Source organism: Strigops habroptila, chromosome 10 (assembly GCF_004027225.2).
Source record: "Strigops habroptila isolate Jane chromosome 10, bStrHab1.2.pri, whole genome shotgun sequence".
Lineage (NCBI taxonomy): Eukaryota > Metazoa > Chordata > Aves > Psittaciformes > Psittacidae > Strigops > Strigops habroptila.
Window position 1 is genome coordinate 41,766,687 of NC_046359.1, and position 18,202 is coordinate 41,784,888.

General features: G+C 44.9%; 1 protein-coding gene across 10 annotated transcripts in view; it reads left to right on the forward strand.

Annotated features, from left to right (window-relative positions):
* The window catches only part of PACC1 (proton activated chloride channel 1), a 94,391-nt gene that overhangs the window by 72,847 nt on the left and 3,342 nt on the right, over positions 1-18,202 (forward strand). For 5 of the 10 annotated variants that reach the window (XM_030499998.1, XM_030499997.1, XM_030499995.1 and 2 more), the window contains 6 exons: positions 1,933-2,092; positions 3,637-3,846; positions 5,412-5,566; positions 7,044-7,186; positions 13,885-14,029; positions 17,019-17,123. In XM_030499998.1, the coding sequence (XP_030355858.1) occupies positions 2,053-2,092; positions 3,637-3,846; positions 5,412-5,566; positions 7,044-7,186; positions 13,885-14,029; positions 17,019-17,123 (798 nt within the window). In that variant the 5' untranslated portion in view covers positions 1,933-2,052. Of the gene's footprint in view, positions 1-803; positions 903-1,932; positions 2,093-3,636; positions 3,847-5,411; positions 5,567-7,043; positions 7,187-13,884; positions 14,030-17,018; positions 17,124-18,202 lie in introns of all 10 variants that reach the window. The other 5 variants (XM_030500001.1, XM_030500002.1, XM_030499999.1 and 2 more) reach the window with 4 other exon arrangements.

An 18,202-nucleotide genomic window follows, 5' to 3' on the forward strand; every position in this document is an offset into this window, starting at 1 on the left:
GTCACTGCACCTCAGGCAATGTTGGTACTCCTGCTTTTGACTAGCAGTCCTCCCATGGCTTTATGTGCAAAAAGCTTATGAAACCATGTCTGCCTTGTGAGCAGAGATTAAGAAACCGTAGTTGCATGTTGTTTAGGGTTTTGTTTCTGATGAATGCTGAAAGCTTACATTTTCTCAGTTTTTATTCTCCTGTGTGTTGACGAGTTGCTGTAGATCCTCTTGAGAGGATAAGAGGTGTCGCATATTGTGTTGTTTGAACTTGTGCTGGGATCTCCTTGTTCTCAGGAGTAGAACTTGCTTAACCTCTACATACCCTCAGTTGACGAGGTGCCTGTACGATGGGAACTGTGGTGAACCAGAGAGGTGTTAGAGTCAGCTGAGAATCAGCAGTGACTTTATAACTGGTGTTATAAGCCTTTTGGATCAGCTCTGTGTAAGGAATTCGCATGAGTATGATTTGAACTGGTTTGTTTGCAGATTCAGCTTAACCAGTACAGGAAGTTCAGGAAACATTCTTCTTGTGTCAGAATATCTTGTTTTGGGTCAGGTAAACAAATAGAACTGTTTTGTGTGTTCCTAAAAAAGGAGCAGGGTGTTAATTTTTCTTTATGAAGATAACTGAAAAAAGTATCTTCTACTGGACCCTACCGAGTGTCCCGCAAGTGAGATGAGTTTAGCCTATTAATTGCCTGTTTGCTCCATGCCTCACACCATGGGAAATCATGCTTTATTTATGTGCAAAGCATTTAAAAACAACTGGGTAACTGCTTTCAACCTGCTTTGCATGGTGGAAATCAATACAGAAATCCAGCAGGAGGTGATGCGGAGACTTTACATCAGACTGCGAAGACGTAAAAGGAGTGGACTCTTTCCTAATAAATGCAAATGATGGTTTGTTAATGGTATAATGATGGTTTCAATACTGAATTGAAGTTGGGTGAAATGAAAGCACTTCCTTATGGATACACGCACGTTACTGTTGAGTAAGTTGGGGGTGTAAGGTTTAATAGCACTCGGTATGGCTGCTGCATTAACCATGCCCCCGTTTTCCTTGAAGCAGGAACAAAGCTAATCTTCCTTACCTCATGAGGTAACTGATGCTGAGTGTTTAGCTTGGACAGTTACTGTGCAACACATGACATGCAAGGTTTGCCTTGCTGTAACTTGTTTGTCAGTTCCTGCCTCAAAAGAAATATGGAAAACATACAGGAGATACTTCATATACATAAAGTCTAATGCTTCACAACCTCCTGTGATGCCTCTCTGATGTGACAAGCTGCTGAGTGTGACACAAGTATCTTGGAAGTTTGGGCCCAGAGCTCTGAATAGCAAAACAAGAAAACATCTGGTTTTGGAAAGAGTGGAAGAATAATTAGTTGCATAACCACTAATATTTAGTAATATGTGTAGTGAGCTCAACTAAAAGTACCAGAAATGTAGAGATGTTGGACCTGTTGTCTTGTAATGACCCACTACCTATGTGGCTGAGGCAGCATTTGAGTTATTTCTCCTAATACCTGTCAAAATGCAACTCTTTTTGCACCTCTTTCCTAAGACGTGCTAATGCTCTGTTCGCTGGTATGTGCTGTGGTTTGTCCGTGCCTAAAACTACGTTGTTGAGCGATGGAATGAAGTTCGTGCTTATTTCAGAGGACATTGTCCTAATTGAGGGTTTAAAGTGAGCTGAAGCTGCCAGGGAAAAAATTGCTTTGATCTTGAAAGAAAAGGTGATGTTATTGGTGATGTGGCAGGGTAGAAGTAGGTTAAATTTAATGTGCTGTCTTTCTCTTTTTGCAGCAAGTCACTTAATTTTTAGCTGTAGGTCTACATAAATGTGGCTCTAGTTCGCAAGTGGAGCAGTTGGGTGCTCTTGGGCTGGGGGCATGTTTTTGTGTGTTTGGTTAGTTGGAGCCTCTTTTATTTGTACCATAGAAATTCCAGCAATTGCAAGTTGAGAGCATGTTTGGAAATTGAACCACTGTTTTAACTACACAGCTGAGTGAAGATGTGGAGCGAGCATCTGAAAACCCAACAGATGAGAGAGAAGGAGAGATGGAAGTGCATGAAGACGCCAGCTCTGTTATTCTACCAGGTGAGATCTATTGACCCGGAAATTACCCATTTTAAGTGCCTGACAAGCTCCTTCTGTGTATGGATTTGGTTGTGGTTTGTTGCATTTATTTTTTTTATTGCACTTCTGAAAGCAAACAAACCACTAAACTACTTATTTGGGGGAATAAACATTAAATTACTTATTATTTGTGGAATAAGTACTGATAGAAAGCCCAGGCGTTTTTCCAGGGATTGAGATGAGAACGTTTCTTCGTCATGAACTGTGCTCAGTCAAAGATGATGGAGCACATCTGGTTCTGAGCTAGCTCACTATGTCATCTTCCTTTATGCTGTATCTTACCTGAGTTGATACAGGTGGATTGCAAGTAAAGTCTGTGCCAGGTTCACATGAGCAAGATGTAATATTGAACAGATGTGCTCTTACACAGACTACACAGACTGTTCAGACCTGCTCTGGAGGGTGCAGGCAGTGCTCAGTGGGCTGATTGCAGCTCAGGTGTAGGCATTAAGGTACGCCAAGCTGCACTGAGTATTGTCTAAATGCTTTACAGCTGTTCAAGACATACTTGTTTCTATAGTGCAATTTTATGGATATTAGTGTCCTAATTTCCTTGGCTGTCATCTCCTGGGAATGCATATGTGACCGTGGTAAGAGGTTATGTGTTCAATAGGATTTAGTAAAAGGCTGGTGTTTGCTGTGGTAAAGAACAAACACCAAACCATGCTATCACAGTTGAAGGGCAGAATGTGGCAGGGCCCGACTCATTAAATTACACTACACAGAAGAGCCAGCATAAAATATGCCTACTTATCTCCTTTTATATGTTGGGTTTTAATGCTTATGGTCAAAACATGGCATGTAAATCAGGAGTGCATGAACATTTTCCTTACAAGTATTGGCAAAAGGAATGGTGAATGCAAGGAGTATGGGGAAAGCAGTGTCTGTGTACAGGTGAAACTAGTGTGAAGATCTTCACAGAATAAGCTTGGAGGGCAAGGAGACTGCGAGAGAATTGGAAAAATCCTTTTGTGAAACTTCCTGTAGTACACACAAGTCGTTATGAACTAGAGGGTAACAAGTATCTAGTGATTTCTACCATGGTGGAGATGCAGTGCAGATAGCTGTGTATGTAGCACTGCAGCATTAAATCTCTCTGTTGGTGCATATGCTGCATGTGTAAGAATCACTTCAGACTGGGAGGGGGAAAAAGGAGTTATTTTTTCCAGGAGGAAAGATTGACTTTGAATTTTGAACTTTGCTTTTCAAGAAGGACTTGTCCTTCTTGAAAACAACCCTTGTTTCCTGCCTGCTGTGTCCTGAAGCAGAGTGCCAAATTCAGCTAATGAAGAAGAGGCACAATCTTTGGATGATTATGCCTCATGTTTGAGAAGGAAGCATCTGTCTGATCATCAAAACCAACAATAGTTGTAGGGGTTTTTTTTAAATCAAGCCAAGTTTGAGGCTCACTTTCCTCAAGTGATTGATCTCTAAATGAACACTTCATAAATTCAGCCCAAATATCTGTATTTTAAAGTCCTAATCCATATTCTGTTTGGTTCCAGATAGTGAACTGGGTACCACTGCCCCTTCCTTGCGTTTCAGCAAGACCTGCCTAAAGAATGTTTTTTCAGTAATTCTCCTGTTTATTTATCTGCTGCTCATGGCTGTAGCTGTGTTCCTTGTCTACCAAACCATCAGTGACTTCAGGGAGAAGCTCAAGCACCCAGTGATGTCAGTCTCTTACAAGGAAGTGTCCTTGTATGATGCACCTGGTAAGAGTGGTAACAAACAAAATGGGTTAAGTTGTTGTTCACATTTATCTTAGATGGCTTCACATTTCTGGTGTTCACATTCTCCAGACTGCTTCTAATGCTTTGACCCAGATGTTTCACTTCCCTGTTTTTTCAATCTCTGTTGTGTTGACTTTGCACTGAAATGTTAATATTCTATGGGAGATTTTGGGAGCTTTCATAGACCCATAGAATGGTTTGGGTTGGAAAGGACCTTAAGATCATCCAGTTCCAGCCCCCTGCCATGGGCAGGGACACCTCACAGTAGACCAGGTTGCCCAAGGCTCTGTCCAACCTGGCCTTGAATACTGCCAAGGATGGGGCATTTATCACTCCTTTGGGGTGGAGTGTTATGCAACATTTGGTAGATAAAAAGTGTTTCCAGACTCTAGAACGAGTCCTCTTTTAGAGAAAGGAGGTAATTCCTTATGGAAATAGTCCCAGAATTGCATTGTTCAAAGAGGGTAGCACATAGGATGTGTATCACAGCCTTGGTGCTGCACTGGACAGTGAGATGCTGTTGACAGTAACGAAGGTGAATTTCTCAAGCCAACCACAAAATAATCACAGTGCCACTTTCTGCTTCTGCTGCGCATTGTTTACAACTTGGTATTACATCAGTGGGCAAAGCAGGTGGGATGTGACCGCAGGGAACAATGTTGGCATCAAAATGCAGTGTGGCATCAGAAAACTGGGTTGCAGCTCGCGCGAGGGATTACGCCACAGAAGCATTTGGGAATAATGAGTTCTATTGTTGTTATCTTTGTAAATTATCCAGTAACCGGTCATAAATAGAGCTGTGGTAGCAAGTGCAGCTCAAACAGTTGTAGGGCAGTTTCCAGTTTAAAAATCACACTTTTGTTTGACGTGATACCACATTTTACAGATGTAGTTGTGGCTGAAAGGTGTTTCAAGTTGTTGCCATATTCCTGTAGTTGTTTTTCTGCATGGCCAGTTAGGCTCAGATCCTTGCGTTTGGACCATGTGGATCTGACTGTATGAGTAGGCTCCCCCCCACCTTTTGTTTTTCCTCACACGATGTTTTCATACAGCATCAGGAAGCAAATGTCACTTAAAGCAATAAAGCAACATACATATAAATCCAAAAGTATTGTCAGGGGTCCCTGCCAGATCAGAGAACCTAAATTAATGTAGCCCTTTTCTTCACTGCTCTGTTAAAGTGACAGGATGGCAAGTTGCAAGTGTGGAGCACTGAAGAAAAGGATAAAGCATTTTTAGACTGGTACATGCTGACTGCTTTGACATCTTGCATTTTGGCAGACGGGTCACCTCAGTTGGATGGGTTAATCATATCTGATACCTCAGATCACAGAGGTTTTTTGGTAGTTGGTCTAGATTATCTTCAAGCAATCTTGTTTCCAATAATAAATGTGGCATATGTGGTGTAAAAGGAGTTTTGGTTTTGGGCCTTGTGTTTTGCTAGCCTTCTACGGCTGAGGTGGCTGAGGTTCTTAAAGCATGCAGACTTTGGTCTGAAGCGGTAGGTTTATGGTATATATGAATGTTTTTTGTCTCTCCCCAAACAGGTATTGCCTTTTATCCAGGCAAGGCTCGGCTGCTGAGCTGCAAGCATCATTACTATGATCACATTCCACCTCTGGTCAATCCAGGTCAGCCAGGAGACATTGAATGCATCACTCAGAGAATCAACTACACAGATCCTTTTACTAATCAATCTATGGTAATAATAATAATATAATACAACAAAGCTTATTGGGGGGGGTGGTTCTGCTCCTAGTGATATTTGAAAGTAAAAATACTGAGTGCTGCAGAAAATTCTTGCTTCTGGTTTTTATTTTTCAAGCCATCTGTCCTTTTGTTCTCAGAAATGTAGAAGACCCCAGGCAGTGTGTGTATGTGTTGTGGAAAATCAGCTGTCATGTGGGGGTGTGCAGCATGAAAGCCTGAATGGGACAAAATAAGTCATTTTTCACAATGAAACTCTCGCTTCATTCCTCTCCTAAATGAACTGCCAAGTATGCTCCTTGATAAAGTAAATCTAGCTTTGATTGAAAGCAGGAGCAGTTGTTCTGTTAAAGCAGGAGAGCTTATCTCTTTTTGTATGTTTGCTGGGAATTAGATACTATTTTTGTCACACTTGGAAGAATTGTAACTGGGCACCAAGCGTTTCATTAGACTGAAATGCAGTGAGCCAGTAAAATGGGTACACTGAGTGATTGTCTTAAAGTGCCCTTAAAAATGCAGTCTAGCGTCTGTATAAATAAGTGGTCCAAAAAATGAAGTCTTAAATGTGGTCATCTGTATCTAAATTGATTGCTCAGATTTTTTTGAAGGCAACTAAGTGTGAACAAACTAACTCTGTGGGTACCCATTTAGTCAGCTATTTCCTCTTCATGTTTTGCCTTTTGTCTAGTCACCGTTTCTTTCTGGGAAGCAGCTCCTTAGTGTATGTGAAAGTAATACTCTAGGTGCGAGTCTAATTTCTGCCACTCACATGCTCTTGTTGCATGTTTTAACAAATGAAGAACCTGCATTTTAGGCTGTGTGGTACATTCATTTAGAAGCTTGCTGATCCAATAAGCTCTAGTCCTGCAGAGGAATGGAGAGGCACTGGAGGCAGAGACCTCTGAACCATGTAGAGTCCTGTTCACACTGTCTTGAGTCCTTTTGCAGGCAGCAGCTTGCTGTTAGATATGATGCCTGCAGTACATCAAGTTGTATTCTGCCTGCCAGCATTTTTCATTGTGGGTTTTTCCTTTTGGCAGCTTACTTGAGGTGCTGGGGGCTGTGAAGCTGTTCCTCAGTTTCACAGCAGAAGCCTGATGTTCTTCTCCACACCAGACTCCCCATTTACTTGTTTCATGTCAAGAGCTGAAAGTTTGTAGACTTTACTGCTCAAAACAGTTTGGATCATCCTTCTGCAGAGTGCAGGTTCCACGTGAACCCAAAGGACTGTGATATAAGTAAAGCTGATTTCTTAGAAAAACACTAAATGTTGATGTAAAGGCTTCATCTTCAAACTAAAAGGAAGGATCCAATTGGCATTCTTAGGTATTTTAATAGGGGCATACTTAGTAGCAGCCAAGAAAATCTCAGTTGTATTAGATTGCTATACAGTATTAGTGACAGATGGCAAATTCATGAACAGGACATGAGGATTCCTTTGCTACTCTCACCACCTCTCTGTTTGCTTGCAGAAGAATGCTTTGGTTGTTCAAGGCCCTCGTGATGTGAAGAAAAAGGAACTGGTGTTTTTGCAGTTTCATTTAAATGGAACAGACCAGGATTTTAGTGCCATTGACTACCTTCTGTTTTCTTCTTTCCAAGAGTTCATCAACAGGTACGAGTTCATCAGCAGCTGAGCCTGTTACCTGCATTGAACTGGCTGCAACAAAACTAGTGAAAGCAGGGCTTTTTTTAGCTCAAATGAGGCAGAGATCAGATCCCTAGATGGATTTGTTGTGATTTCATTGGAAGCTTGGCTGTATTGTTTTGCATTATGAGCTTTATGTAAGATTCTACAGAACGATACAATTGCATAGGTGGGGTTTTAAAATTTGCTTTTTATTGGTTTGGCATTGATGCTATTGGAGTGACTGATCCACCTTCGCATTTTAGCAGGAGTGGAATCATAGAATCAAGGAATAGTTTGGGTTGGAAAGGACCTTAAGATCATCCAGTTCCAACCCCCTGCCACGGGCAGGGACACCTTCCACTAGAGCAGGTTGCTCCAAGCCCCTGTGTCCAACCTGGCCTTGAACTCTGCCAGGGATGGGGCAGCCACAGCTTCTCTGGGCACCCTGTGCCAGCGCCTCAGCACCCTCACAGGGAAGAGCTTCTGCCTTAGATCTAACCTGAACTTCCCCTGTTTCAGTTTGAACCCATCACCCCTTGTCCTATCGCTCCGGTCCCTGATGAAGAGTCCCTCTCCAGCATCCTTGTAGCCCCCTTCAGACACTGGAAGCTGCTCTGAGGTCTCCACGCAAATCCTGTCATGACTTTTCTTGAAAGCCGCCCATTTTTTACCCACCTTGTGAGAATCAGTTTCATACTTGAATTTAAATTAAAGCAAAAATTAAGTAGTTAAGTACTGTTCTCTCTGTGATCCAGATTGAAAGCTAGTCAAGGTATTAGTCACAGTGAGACCTAATAGAAAGCCTTAACCTGGTAATAGTCAGATGCTCAGTGGAAAAGGGACAGGGGATAAAGGCCATAAGCAGAACAGAATTAGGTGAGGAGGGGAAGAGAAGTAGTAGATTTTAATGTAAAAAAGCATTTTTGGCGTCTTAGACATGATGATGCTGGTGTGTTTCAGATGGAGCAAAGACTGGAAGTGTTCAGTCACAGTAGCTCTGGGTGGCCAGAGACCAATTATACGAATTTGCTTTTTACAAAGCATTTTTATTTCAGTGAAGGAGAGCTCTTAAGTCATGAAATACTTTCTATAACTGTACTAAATCACCTGATATAATGCTAATGTTCCAGGTATTTTAGGCATTGATGTTTTAGGGTGAGAAAATACCAGTTAAGAGTAGTGATGTAAAAGGTGCGACCTGTTCTTCCTGTGTTGTTTTTTCTCTGGTTTTGTGGCTTGTGCTGCAGTTAGTGGTATGTACAGCTAGGTGCACAGCTCTTTCTATACTGCAAGACACAACTCCCTGAAACACAGAACAGAAGGCACAGTTGTGTTACATCTGGTTCCTGGCTCTTTGCAGGATGAGCCAACTTGCCAAGACACAACTTGGTCTTGGAAGCCACGTTTCTGTGCTCATTGTATCAGTTTGCAGATAAGCCATTTTAAAGAGCTACTTCTTCCCAAGTTAAAACATGTATGTCCTATTGAAGCTGGCAGTATTTCTGCAAGCAGGCTGTGAGTCTGCTTGCTGCTGTCCCAAACGCTTGTGCTACATGTTGTGCAAAGGCAGGAGGGACATGCAGAACAGCAGTAAGCAGTCCAGCAAAGGTCCTAGCTTCAAGGACAGAGCCTTGAGCCACATGGTTTAGGGCAAGGTGTCCCTGCCCATGGCAGGGGGGTTGGAACTAGATGATCTTAAGGTCCTTTCCAACCCTTACGATTCTATGATTCTATGATTCTAAGGCTGTGTTTGTGCTAGCGTAGGTGAATCGGCAAGAACTATCTGTAAGCTGCCTGGGAGAACCTCGATCACAACCTCCTGTCTCCAGGTTTGCCAGTTCAAACCAGTTAGATGGCAGAATTGATCCCCAAAGAGGTGGGGATGTGTTGCTTTGTTGCTAGAGAAGCTGCCTTGTCTTGGTGTTAGAAAGCACCACAACTGAAGCTGGGAAAGTGAAGGCTGGGTTATGTTGGAGCAAAGTGGAAAGGTAGGAAATGGTGGTGCCTGTTTGGGGATACATCTTTTGTGCCTGTTTGCAGCAAGTAGTAGGAATGTGTGTTGGAACTGGTTTTGAACTAACCCAGATAATGGTAAACTGGGCAAAGGTATGGAGGCCTTTAACCTTAGTGGTAAATGATCTGCGTGTCTAGGTGAAATGCAGTAAGAGAACCAGCCGTGCACAGGAGGCCAGCAGTGTCTCTTACAGCATCCTTCAAAGCTTGGTGCAAATTGTATGGCTTGTCTTGCTCGGTATTGTGTGTTGCTGTGCTGGTGTCCCAGGGCAGGAGCTGGGCAGGCTCAGGGCAGGTTGAAAGCTTACCTTTTCTCCTGACTCTGAAGTGAAACCACATGCATATGTGGAATGTACTCATCCTGTCCAGCTTCCAGCAGAAGAGAAAATAGAAATGATTTCTGGTTCATCAGCAGATGCTAAGTTTAGTTGAAGGGAAGTCTGGGCTAAGATACATGTAGGAACTGTTGTGTGTCCTTCCATACTGCCTCTGAAAACTTCAGTTACTGGCCACTGTTACCTGCTTTTTCCAGACCAGGTGTCTCACTTACTGGCTGTGTGAGCATATTCTTAGCACTGTGTCCAGCAATTCATGTGAAGTGCTATTAAAGGTGCTGAGATATATGCTAGAACTCCTGAGTTCTCATCATGACAGCTTTTTGCCATGGCTGCAAAGGGCTTAGGTTGGGCTGGGCAGACTGCTGTAAAAGATATGTGAAGGAATTCCATCGTCTTAAATCACAATACAAACCCTCTTGAGATTGGTGAGAAGAGTCTTGCTGTATCTACACCAGTGTCTGTGTAGACAATATTATGTGCAGCTTGCTTTTGCTTTAAATAGCAATAATCGTATCAGTGAAGGCTGCTGCAAGCATCAGCCATAAGCAGTAATAAAAATGGCATCTAGAGATTTGTATCTTTGTTTTCTGAAGCACAGCAAGTGGTGAGGACTCAAGTATAAGTCCAGTTGTTTCTGTGAAGGGTTTTGTTCTCTGCAGCTCTTCTGTTAGAATTGGATGGACACACTACAGTGAAACTGGCACTGCTTGCTAGTTTTGTTCTGGCCTTCACAGGACACCACTGAACTGGGTGCTGTTGTTGGCCTGTGAGTTGGAGGGATACAGCCACTGGCTTCTTTCTTCTCCTTTCTTTCTTTTTAAGCCAGCAGCAGCTCCTGTCTGCACCATATTAGTTGGAGGGAAGGAAATAACGAAACCCTTGCAAATTACCAAAAAAGTGTAGCTAAAAATACAAGTTCCTTTCCTGAACTGTCATTAGCATAATACATGGGTTTAAGAGGAAAATCTCTGAACGCATTACTGACAAAACTATTGTTAGCATAGCATGTAAAATAACTTCTGGCCGTGTGAAATGGTGAATACCAGTCTGAGCAGATCAGAGATTATTTAAGCTCCATGTTCATGTCTCTGGTCTGGTTTGCTGTGTGCAGAGAAGTAAGTTGTAATGTAGAAGGGTCAAGACTGTTGGTACTACACCATCAGAACCTGTATTACACCCCGTGGCTGGCTGAGGGCTTCTCAATCTAGGGAAAAGCAAAGGCAATAAACACAAACGGGGTTTGACCTGTGTGTGGGTTTGGCTCTTGCTGGTGCGTTGGAATCTGCTGGTGGGATGTCCTAAGCTGCCTCTGGCTCCGGTGGGTTAGTCCATAGAGGTTGGTGTTAGAAGGATCCACTGCAGCGCTACAGCCCGGTCCAGAATTGGGATAGTAGCTCCCAGCTTTGGGGCAGATCCTGTCTGTCATGGTCTGACATTGATCCACTGGCTGAGAGGAGACCAGGGCTGAGCGAGGCAGTGGCCTCGTGCACGTCCCTTCCTCTGCTGTCATGTAGGAATTCTGGCATGGTTTTGAGGTGCAGTTAATATCCCGGGGAAGCCTGGTGCAGGGTATTCCATACATGTAAAGGACCATGTAAGAGAGAACTTACTGAACAAAGCAAGCAAATGTGCAGCCTTTGCAGGTTGTCTTTGGGGTGAAGAAGGAGTAAAAAGAAACTGCCTGAAGAATTGATCTTCAGCTTAAAATGCCTGTATCGTGTTCACTGGGTGCGTGTGGGTTTTAAGCTGTGTTATTTGCCCTCTGCTATCACTTGTGCAAAGATTTTGCCTCTCTTTTGACTCTGTGGCAGTGGTCTGGATTATGGGCACATGCAGAGAGATCCCTTCTGAGATCATTTCTCCACAGCTTCTCCTAAGATATTATTAATCTCTCTTTTTCAAGCCTACAATTACAGTTGAAGGCAAAGTATACTGCTGCTGTCCACCTGCCATTGGAGTTGTGGCTGTAACGTTCAGCTCTGTGTCATAACTTCCTGCCTCAATTTTCCATGCTGGTTTGGAAAGCTTTTCTAGGATGCTGTATTTAGCCGGGCATTAGGCATATGACTGGCTGGCAGAGTGCTAACTCTGTATGTTCCCCTGAGTGGCAAAGCCGTGCTCTTCCTCCTGTCCCATCAGCTGCTGCTGTACCCACATAGCGAAGGGGGAAGAAATCATTGTCACATTAGGTCTCCCTGTGTCGTTGGTTTGTGTGGTGAGGAGCAGTGGGCTTTGTGCTTAAGCTTTGCCCACGTCTTCCTTGTGGTGCCCTGCTGTCTTCTTGGGATCACTAAACAAGCACCTAATGTTACAAATACATCAAGATAGTCCTGACTTGGGCAATCACTCTTGGAATATCACCTGCCCTGATGGGCAAAGCATGTTAGTTTTTCTTTCCAGAAACACTTCTCCTTTCTGTTTGTATGCAGAATTTTTACTTTTCCTGTCTTTTATTCCTTAGTCTCCAGAATCAGGGCTGCTTCTCTTCCTACAAACCGAGATGCCTTGTCTACAAGGCAGCAGTAGTGCACACTGATAAAAAGAATACATACTGATGGCTGCTCCGTACTACACTGCCTGCTCAGGCTGAATAGATGAACACACACACCTTCATGGGGAGGCAAGACCTAGAAAAGCCATTGCTCTGCAGCCAGGGCTTCAGACACGCACCTCGGAGATGGAAAAACCCGGTCAGTGCTAGTACAGGACAGATCTGTTCTCTGGGACAAGAGCTTGCTGCTTCAGCTTGGCTTTTCCTCTTTTCATCTTTGCATCTTTCTCCTGAAAGACCAAAATACCTTCATTTCCCAGCAGACCTGGTCATGTACCTTGTGAGCCTCCACTTGCAGCACTGTGTGCAGTGCTGGTGTCCTCAGCGTAAGAAGGACATGGAGCTGTTGGAGCAAGCCCAGAGGAGGCCACGAGGATGATCAGGGGCTGCAGCACCTCCCATATGGAGACAGGCTGAGAACATTGGGGCTGTTCAGCCTGGAGAAGAGAAGCTGCGTGGAGACCTCAGAGCAGCTTCCAGTGTCTGAAGGGGGCTACAAGGATGCTGGAGAGGGACTCTTCATCAGGGACTGCAGCGACAGGACAAGGGGTGATGGGTTCAAACTGAAACAGGGGAAGTTCAGGCTAGATCTAAGGCAGAAGCTCTTCCCTGTGAGGGTGCTGAGGCGCTGGCACAGGGTGCCCAGAGAAGCTGTGGCTGCCCCATCCCTGGCAGTGTTCAAGGCCAGGTTGGACACAGGGGCTTGGAGCAACCTGCTCTAGTGTGAGGCATCCCTGCCCATGACAAGGGGTTGGGACTGGATCAGCTTTTGGGTTGGAAGGTCCTTTCCAACCCAAACCATTCTATGATTCTATGTCCTTCTGTCACAGAAGCAAATTATACTCTTCACCTAGGAAGATGGATTTACTCTGAGTCAAAATCCTTTCCCTTGTCTCGAGGACCCTGATACATCTCTGCAGCCTGAAATCCATCTTTAGTAAAGCTCAGCAGTCTGTGCGCTAGTGGTTCCTGACTCATCACAGTGGTTTCCCCCTTCATTTCAAATGAAACCTTGAAAAAGCAGCTGCAGGGCCAGGCTTGTTTCATAGAGATGATGTGAAAGTGGCCAAAATCCCGGTGCTGAGGAGCTCCAAGTAGACAGCATGGTTCATTCACTGTGTCCTGTGCAGTTTGTAGAGAAGGATGGAGACCAGGAATGCCTTGGAGGTACCTCCTTACCGCTTGCAGCGTGAGGGACGCCTTAAAATGGCTTATGCTCACTGTGTTTAAAAACAAGGCACGAAGCAATCCTGCTGTTCTGGGGCTACTGGGAAACCAGCCATGGTATTGCAAAAATAACACCAAAATAATGGGAATACACCACATAGAAATGTCAAAGCATTTTAAGTATGCCCGCCTTGCCAGCCGTTTATTTGCATCCCAGAAATGGGGGAAGCAGCGTGCCCTGCCTCTAGGCTCTTCCTTCCACCTCTTGCATTGGGGTGAGTTGTTTCCTGGGGTCTTGGCTCTGCTCCTTTGCCCCAGAGATGAGAGATGAGCAGAACGAACTCCCCTATAACGCAGAACAGCCCCTAGGAGCAGGCAGAACCCCAGGGTGGTGGTAGGGCACCAGGTAACTCATGTGCTTCTGCAGTTGAGAACCCAAGTGCAAGTGCTGTCACTAATCCCAACATCACTGCTTGCAGTGGTTTAGATCTGCTGAATTTTGAACATGTTTTGAAGTGCCTGTAGGTCTGACATTCTCCTGCCTACAGCAGAACCTACCAAGCTCAGGTACTGCTCTGAGCTGGGTCGGTGAAGTGATGGTCTTCTTCCTTTAGTCCAGAAAAAGCAGAATTCATGAAGGACTGTGAAAGTTCATATTCCAGCTGGAAGTTTTCCGGAGGCTTTCGAACCTGGGTCAAGATGTCCTTGGTGAAAACAAAAGAAGAAGATGGCAGCGAGACTGTTGAATTCAAACAAGAGGTAAAAAACCCAACCCAACCAACCACTCAGGAAGAGTGTTTTGGGACGTCTTGGTTTACTATGAACTAGTTACTGCAATGATTTCAATGCTGACTGGCCAACTGACCCGGTTCTTGGGGCTAACAGCGATATGAGTTGGAAGAAGGGTGGGTTGGCTGGTTAAGGGAAACATCAGGAGCTCGGGTTTTGTTTCATTGCATCCATTCCACCATGCACCACGGAGCAGGTTTGGCTGTACAGTTACTTGCATTCTTAACATGGATGGGTCTGTAAAAGCCTAAACATCTCGGTGTGTTCAGCTCTTGGTGTGGCCTCGTGGCACACCTCAGGAAAACATCTCCTCATTGAGAGGCCAGAAAATCCAGGCCTTGAATGTGGTGTTATAAGTGACGCCCGTAGTCTGAGGCAAGGGTCTGAAGAGGCCAACGTTGAAGTAATAACACGGCTTCCTTTAGATCAAGCTGGGGACCAACTGCTAAAGGAATTGTCTAAGTAACAGCTAGTAGTGGGAAGAGGAATTGGTTATCACAAGGGCTGATGTTAGGATGAAGAGGTAAACATAAGCCTTGTATCTTTCATAGCATTCTTGTGTCTGCTTGTTGTTTGGGATCTTTTAAGTGTTGAGTATCCTTAGAAACATGGTGTAACTTAACTTCTTGCATCATTTAGAACTAGAAGATATGCAGGTGGGAAATGCAAACTTAGCTGGAGGTGAAATGAGTTTGACTTCCAGTCCTGTTCTTTTCACACTAATGGACAGGAAAAGAATTGTAGTTTGGGTTTTTTACCTTGCTCTCAGTGTTGGTTGCAGAGGAAGCATCCTCAGTGGTGAGAAGTGAGAATGTGAAGAGCAGTCCTTTCCAGAGAGCGTATCTTTCAGAGACTACACTTTATCTTAGCCCATGGTACGCTTGGAAGGAGTACTTTGTGGAGATCAAAATGAAGCAGACTCTTCAGTTCTCCTGTCTTCACTTCTCACTGGTAGGGCATTGTGTGGCAAAGCCTTAAGGGAAGATCAGTGCCCAAGTGTAACACGGCTCAAAGTGGAAACAGAAACTCAGAAAAAGCTGAGCTTTTTGTGACAATAAACATCCATTTAGTGCAGCACTTCCAGGCTCTGAGCAGCTGGTGAATGCTGGGTTGGCTTTGGGTGGGTTTTTGGTTTGGTTTGTGGGTTGGTTGCTTTGGTTTTTAATAAAACCTAGGAAATAGGAATCAGTACAAATTTGGGGTGAATTTGGGGTTCAGATGCCTGTTAATAATATAGCAGAAGCTGAACCAGCTCAGATATAAATTGCACTTGCTTTGTTTGACAGTCTGTCTGCTCAAATTGCATGAGGAAGTCCATTAGCCTCTCAAATCTAAAGCTGGGAGAAGCCATACCAGGAATTTGGGTACACATATTAGGTCACATAGCACAGTTGGTCAGCCTGCTAACCAGCCCAGTAGTCATTAGTTGCTCTTTCCTTCCTTTTCCATTGCCTTCATTTAACTTTGTGTACTCCTTGTTTCCTGGTGCGCAGTTTTCTTGGCTGAGTGTAGTTGGGGTGCTGGTACGCTGGAGGAAATAGATGAGCTGTAGAAATACAGGGTAGAGCTGCAGCAAAGGTGCTGGACCAGAAAACACAAGGTGGTAAAGCTCCCAAGTGCTCTGAATGGACACAGGTAGTGTTCTAGCTCCTGCTTCAACGTGTTTGCAGCCTAAAATCTGGCCAGGGCAGGGTGTGTGGAGGAGACTGGCAGAATCTTTAAGTATTTGTAAAGAAACTAAGCCATGGTAGATGAGAGGTTTTTGTAGTGGGTTATCCCTCACACAATGAAGAGACTTGTAAGAAGTTGGGGACAGCAGACTGCTCAGGGACTTCCAACTCAGCCTTACCCTGTCTGGAACAACAGGCTCCCAAAATATGGAAAGGGCAGTTTCCTCCATCTGTCCCGTGTTCCTGTGACAACCCTCAAATGAAGTTACAGTGCTAATGGATTCATTTCTTGCTGTGCAGTATTAAACTAATGTAAGGAAGAGCAGCAGAATCCCCTCTGGGCTGGGAGTGTTTGTTACAAGACAAGGTCTTTTCTGAGGCCTGATGTCTTGATACGTTCCTGAGGGTGGTTCTGAAGACCATGGCTTCATGTGGCTGTAACACTGCTCTGGTGTCTTAAACTGTGCCCGGGTGGAATTGTGCTGCAGCTCAGTGATCAGTGCTGATTTCAAACAGTAACCTACTTAATGAGTGGTGCTGGGAAGCATGGGTTGAGTTGTCATAGAATCACAGAACAATTTGGGTTGGAAAGGACCTTAAGACCATCCAGCTCCAACCCCCCGCCACAGGCAGGGGCACCTTCCACTAGAGCAGGTTGCTCCAAGCCCCTGTGTCCAACCTGGCCTTGAACACTGCCAGGGATGGGGCAGCCACAGCTTCTCTGGGCACCCTGTGCCAGCGCCTCAGCACCCTCACAGGGAAGAGCTTCTGCCTTAGATCTAACCTGAACTTCCCCTGGCAGCAGCTCGGCTGCTTTCCCCTCCAGTTCTTTCTGCACTTGCTGCACCTTCTAGTTTATTCTACAGGTGATTTTCAAAGAGGAGCCTGCCTGCCACCACTGTGCAGTTCTCTGTAAGTAAAGGTAACCTGGCATTCACTCATGACTTCCCAAATGCTCTGTTACTCCAAGTATTTGTAAATGAAATTTCACCCCCTTGAAAGGGAAAATCTATGTGATAAAATAAAGCCCTTGGCTACTGGTGTGAAAATGGTATTGCAGTGGTTTACTAAGTGAGAAATAGGAAAAGAGTATGAACAGGAGATGGAAGAAACATCCCTTCCCGTAGTTTGGGAGCCTGCTGTTCCAGGTAGAGGAAGGCTAAATTGGAAGACCCTGAGCAGCCTGCTGTTTTCACCTTCTTCCAAGCCTTTTCTGTTGCACAGCAGACTCATTACAGCACTGCAGCGGGTAACCTGCACCTTTGTTTTCTCTTTTCCCCTCGCCCCAGACCAGCGTGGTGAACTACATTGACCAGAGAACTAAACCAAGAAGTGACCAGCTGTTTTTTGTGGTATTCGAATGGAAAGATCCTTTCATACAGACTGTGCAAGATGTGAGTATCATCACGTTAGTCCCTTCTTGAATGGCTGCCTCACTGTCCATGCTCATGGTTTGTGCATGCACGTGCCTCTGGTACCTCATTCCGAGCAGAAACTCGGAGGAAGAGTGAGAGGTTGCTGCTGAAATGTCAGTCTAGGCTCTTCCTTATATCCAGTAATGCCTGTTCTGCAGAGGTCAAGACCATCTGATGCCTTTCCTTGGCTTGGGAACACTCAGTGTTCTGTTTGCAGCTGGAGGTACATGTAGCTAAGAAAAAAACACGTCTCTGTCTTACAGCAAAGGGTGGCTTCAGGTCAAGCCTGAACTTTTTTGCTTAAACAAGTGTGCTTGGATAAACTGATTTAATGACTTTGATTAACTGACGAGCAAGAAACCTCGGCTTGAAGCAGAACAATAGCAATAGCCTGGTCTGTCTTTTGTTTGTTACTAGAATTCGGTACTGCATTCAAATGCAAAAATGCACTTCAGAATCGAGCTTAGTGTGTTCCATGGGCCAGATGAGACTGTGGGCAGGCCCTGGAGTGCTTAAAAGATATGCAGGAGGGCACTGCAGGTACATGTGCCTTAAGCACGTGAGCTACATCTTGTTTTCCTGGTGTTTGGGGAGGGGGAAGGTCAGATACATTTGCCCTCCCCATAAAAATATAGAACGGCAAAGTGTGCAGAGGAAACCTGCTTAATACAGTGTGTTTTAAATCTGACAACCAGAGTCCATCACACAATCACCTGGATTGGAAAAGACCTTTAAGCTCATCAAGTCCAACCATTGCCCGTGTCACTGAGGGCCTCTCCTGCACGGTGTGTGAACACTTTCACCACACAGGTCTGGTTTTGGTGCCCCGGAGCAGAGCGTGACCCCAGGCGCTGTGCACCAGGAGGGGGGAGTTGGTCCTTTGCGCTCCTGCTGCTGTGTCCGTGTTGGGGCCAGGCACCCTCCTCTCTGCAGCCAGCTCCCATCCCCGCACCTCCTGCTGCTGAAAGCTGCCCTGAGCCAGCGCTCAGTTCCTCCTGCGCTGGCAGGACGATGAACAATACACAAAGCCTGTCTGAGGCCTTCTGGCTTGGGTGCTC